Source organism: Mesitornis unicolor, unplaced genomic scaffold (genome assembly GCF_000695765.1).
Source record: "Mesitornis unicolor isolate BGI_N332 unplaced genomic scaffold, ASM69576v1 scaffold8001, whole genome shotgun sequence".
Lineage (NCBI taxonomy): Eukaryota > Metazoa > Chordata > Aves > Mesitornithiformes > Mesitornithidae > Mesitornis > Mesitornis unicolor.
In genome coordinates this window covers 44,419-49,087 of record NW_010161634.1, presented here as the reverse complement: position 1 = coordinate 49,087, position 4,669 = coordinate 44,419, and the positions used below count along the sequence as shown (strand labels likewise).

General features: G+C 42.8%; 1 protein-coding gene across 1 annotated transcript in view; it reads left to right on the top strand.

Annotated features, from left to right (window-relative positions):
* Window positions 1–4,669, top strand: part of CFAP46 (cilia and flagella associated protein 46) — a gene marked incomplete at both ends in the record, with an annotated part of 49,535 nt that overhangs the window by 1,629 nt on the left and 43,237 nt on the right. Inside the window, 3 exons of the mRNA XM_010193382.1 lie at window positions 2,090–2,154; window positions 3,240–3,404; window positions 4,507–4,630. Coding sequence (XP_010191684.1) covers window positions 2,090–2,154; window positions 3,240–3,404; window positions 4,507–4,630 — 354 coding nt within the window. The remainder of the gene's footprint in view (window positions 1–2,089; window positions 2,155–3,239; window positions 3,405–4,506; window positions 4,631–4,669) is intronic.

The window sequence follows — 4,669 nt, the reverse complement described above, 5'->3', positions numbered from 1 at the left end:
TGCTGAACCTCGAATGGAGAGGATCTGTGTTCTGTTGTCAGTGTTTCACTTGTCCTTGTGCTGTGGTCGATCAGCTTTGGCAATTTTTCAGTATCTCACCTTCAGAAATGCCCTTAAGAGATGTTTGTGTTATTTGTGTTCACGAATTTCCCTGATGATGTTGCTGTAGTTTCTCTGAATAATGTGTTTGAATTCAGTTTCAACATAGAACCTTTTCCCTGTTATCTGTACTTTCTCTGCCTTCTCTGAGCGCATGTGGAGAACAACTGATCAGTGGTCGCTTTAAAACTTCATACACATTTGAAAAGTGTTTTCTAATGTCCAACTAGGCTCTTATGTTTCTAAATTAAACAAACTATGCTGTGATGTTTTCTAAATCTCAGCCGAATGTTGCTGTTTTCTTCTTGACTCTTGCTAACTTCTTAGAAGTTAAGAACTGTTTCGGTATGTGCAATCCTAACTTTGTTCCCTTGCGCTGTAACGTGCTTTTAAGATAAAGTTTATATCAGTTGTAAAGTGTTTTCCCCGCTGTATTCCTAGATAATTTGTGAAAATAGGAGTGGCACAATCATAATTCACTTAGAAAAGATATATTTGTCCTTATTTTGGTTTCCATCCTAAGAAATCCTTGTTGAAGGTGTTTGTGTTCTTAAGGGCCAAGTGCAACTTTTCTGCTTTACTACCTAATACCTCTCAGGCTCTTAATCCAGATTTTCTGTTTATCCAGACAGTTCCCACTCACTGCTCAGCAGCCTTCTTACGCCAGTCCCGGAGTCTCGAAAGTTAGCCCTAAAACTCTTTGTATGTAGTTATTCTGCTCTGTCTCACTACAGAGAACTCTCTGCTGTCATCCCCTTCCTGCCCATCCAGTTCCACCTCCCCTTTGCCATTTCCACTGCATCCTTCTCTTAGGCATTCAAAAACCTCTTTCTGTGATCCCATCTGTCGTCTCTACCCCCTCCCTTCAGGTGTTGGTACACGCAGATGAGATGCCCTGAGCTGCCTTCTCCAGACCAAGCAGTCCCAGCTTTCAGCCTTTCCTCATACAAGAGATGCTCCCGTCCCTTCTCTCCACGTGTCTGTGTCTCTCCTGTACTGGGGAGCCCAGCACTGGACCCAGTACTGCAGGAGTGGCCCGGCCAGGGCTGAGCAGAGGGGAGGGTCCCCTGCTCTGGGCACTGCCAGCTCCTCTCCTGAGCAGCCCTGGGACAGGGGTGAGGGTTGCTGGCTCATCTTCAGCCTGGAGTCCAACAGGACTCCCAGCTCCTCCTCTGAAAAGCTGCTTCCCAGCTGCTTTGATGGTAACAAGGGCATGTCTGATCACAGAATCACAGAACATGAGGAGTTGGAAGGGACCTGGAAAGCTCCCCCAGTGCAACCCCTGCCAGAGCAGGATCACCAGAGCAGTCACACAGGAACACGGCCAGGGCTTTGGCTGTCTCCAGAGAAGGAGGCTCCACAACCTCTCTGGGCAGCCTGGGCCATGCTCTGCCACCCTCACACTGACAAAGTTTGGCCTCATCTTCAGCTTGAACCTCCTGTGCTCCAGCTTGGGACCATTGCCCCTTGTCCTGGCATTGGACATCCCAGAGCAGTGCCCGGCTCCTTCCTCCTGACACTCGCCTTTTCCAAATTGATCCCCATGAATGAGGTTGATGTGCCATTTGATTGACAAATTCTTACTGGAGCTTTTCTGAAGAAAATAAGCCTCAAGTGTTTTAATGGGACAAATCAGTATTTTGTTTTCCCTGGTTTTGCTCTTGGATGTTTCTGAACTTTCTTTTCTGAAAGCTTAAAAAGTGCGCAGCTTTGCCATTTTGGAAAATTTCAGTCCTGATAATTAAAGTTTGGCAGAAATGAAAGAAACTGAAAATATAGTCTTAAAAGTTGAAATCAGGAAAATATAGTAGTAGGCAATGCTACTGATTTTTAGTTACTCTGTTTCTATGGCAGATTATTGTGACATGTTTTATTTTAGATTGAAAATAAAAATTATGAGATGTGAACATATTAAAATAGAAAAATAATGCACTGACTTATAAAAGCCATATTTAAATTGCATTAACAATTTTTTGTTGCTCTGTTCTAGGAAGATTTTGAAAAGTTTGTGCTGTTTTTTATGAAGGCAGTTGATTTTGCCACCCATGATCCAAGGTAGGCCCTACTGACGAGATTAACCCTTTAAATCTCAGAAAATGTTGCTGAGTTAGGATTCACAGTTGTTTCTCTCAGATTTTCACTAGGTAGACTGGAGTTGTGGTGTCTGGGGTTTTTTCCTTTTGTGGGTTTTCCTTCTGTTTTGTTACTGCACTTCTGTAACTGCTGTGTGTGCTGCAACAGTGAGAATACTGAACACTCTTAAATAGAGAGGTTGAATCAGCTTATATAGGAGGTCTCTGAGCACTTCTTCCCTTTTTATATTTATGCTCTAGAGAAGAGCACCATGTGTTGTGGGAGGAGGGACACTGAAGTTGTGTAAATCCCCTGGGGCTAGATTAAGGTGAACTGACACCAAGGGATCAAGTGAATGTTTTAAGGTGAACAATTTGGATTTGGAAAACGTAAAAGTGGTCGGTAGCACAGGTTCTGAGTGGGTGCCTTTTGTAAGACAAGAACCACAGGAAAACAGTAAGGAAAGCTATCACCACCCTCGGATCCCACAACGGTTCCTCGATGTCGGTGACGACAGGGCAATCCTCCAGCGGTGGGCACACATGTGGCCCCTCGAGTCTGTGCCTTTTCTTCGGTCCAGGCCCTCGAGGACTCGCGCGACTCTCGGGCTGCTGTGCAGGCGCCATCGCGTCTGTGTATTGGGGGGGTGGTGGTGAGCCCTTTCCCCACATTAACTTGCCTGGCAACACAGACCTGCGCATCCCGACTGCTGGGACAGGCAGGCGGCTCTGCTTCCAGCGCTGCTTTGCTGCTCATCACAGAGGGGAACCTGTGGCTCTTCTTACACGGGACCTGTCCTGCTGCAATGTTTGAGACATGAACTCTTTCAGCCTCTCACACCATGTTATCTCATTTTAAGTGGTTGATTACTGGTAGAAGGTAAATGCAAGTTACCGTATTCTTGTGCTGTACTTGTGTTTTCAGTTCTTAGTCAGGATTGGTTCATGTCTAAGCACATAGGAAAAGTTCCAATTCTTGCTTCCTAGGTTTTTCTTAAAGTACTCCATCTATAGTTTTATGTTTATTTAAGTCCATGAACTACTAAATTCTTCATTCTCGTTGTTCAGATATTATTTTTTGCTATATAATGCCTCAGTTCTTTATTGGCAACTTGTGAGGCCGTATCTTCAGCCTGGATTCCGCTGTTGCCTTATTCCCAGCCTCTCTCACATTGTTGAAGCGTTAAACCAAGCGGAAGAGCAAGACAAGGAATGGAGAGCAGAACTCATGATGTAAGGTTAACTGTATTTTCTCGTATGGGTGTTCTGTAGTCTTCTTGTAGCTGTGGCTGCCACCTGAAGTAGTCTTTAAAAATGTATACTTCATTGGCAGCATTGTAGATACATTTATTGTGGAAAGCTGAATTAATGACTTTTTAAAGATATAAAAGTGCAAACTTAATGTAAAAGGTGGTTCATTTTAATATTTACTTTGAGGTTAAGGTTTCAGTGGCAGAGGTATTTAGGCTGTAGGTCTGGTCTGAAGTATCACAGCCATTTTAGATGCAGTGTTTGTGTTACTGCCTGTGTGCAGTCCGTTAATTGCGGCCCTGGTTCTGCCACCTTCACAGAGCAGCTGGGGCTGGCAGGGACCTCTCGGGATCCCCGGCCCAACCTTCCCACCTGAGCATCTTGGTACAAAACAGGACACAGCTGAGTGTCTTTTTTGTATGGAGTGGCTTTTATTTAAGGCTGATACTGGCCCCTGGGTTTAATTGTGTAAATTGTGTGTGTCCCCAGATTATTGCATCATTTTAATTAATCTAACTGAAAGACTTAAATACTTTATTCCTTGACTTGGATTAGAAGTGCAGCTCCACGGTGGAAATGTAGATCAATCATGAATAATAATAATTAACTTATTTCTTTGAATCACTGGCTCCTTTTCAGTTAAATCAGATAAAGTATTGAAAATCCAGTAGATAGGTTACAGTGTCCAACATGAATAGTTTTCTCTCGCTGAATGGCTTTGAAAGACTCAACTCTCCAGCAGTTAACAGAGAATTTTAGAATGTATCTCACAGAAATGTTTTTCTCATACAACTTTAAACAATCACTCATTTTAATTCCAGGTGTGCTGTTGAGTTTTCACAAGCCTCCTTTTCCAATATTATTTGTGTGATGTGCAATAACCGTGTTAACAGCTGCGTATCTCTGGAGGAAACAAAGACATAGAGGATCTCTTTCATGTTGAGGCAGTGCTTTTATAGCACTAATTGCTTTATAGCACTAATTAAGAGTGTTACCTTCTATATAAAGTGTCTCTGGAAAAAGTATAATAACTATTTCAGAAAGCGTTAATAAAAATTAATACAGATATTTATTTGATCTGCAGAAACCTACTTGAGTGCTTCCTCGATGGTTCAAAACTGAAAGAAGCAGAGGAGTTTTCACCTACTGCAGCAGCCTTTATTAAGGAAAATGTTCCAGATAAATACTCTGAAATATTTTCTCTAATGGTAATGCTGTAAAATATTTTAAACCCTTAGTAAGACAGG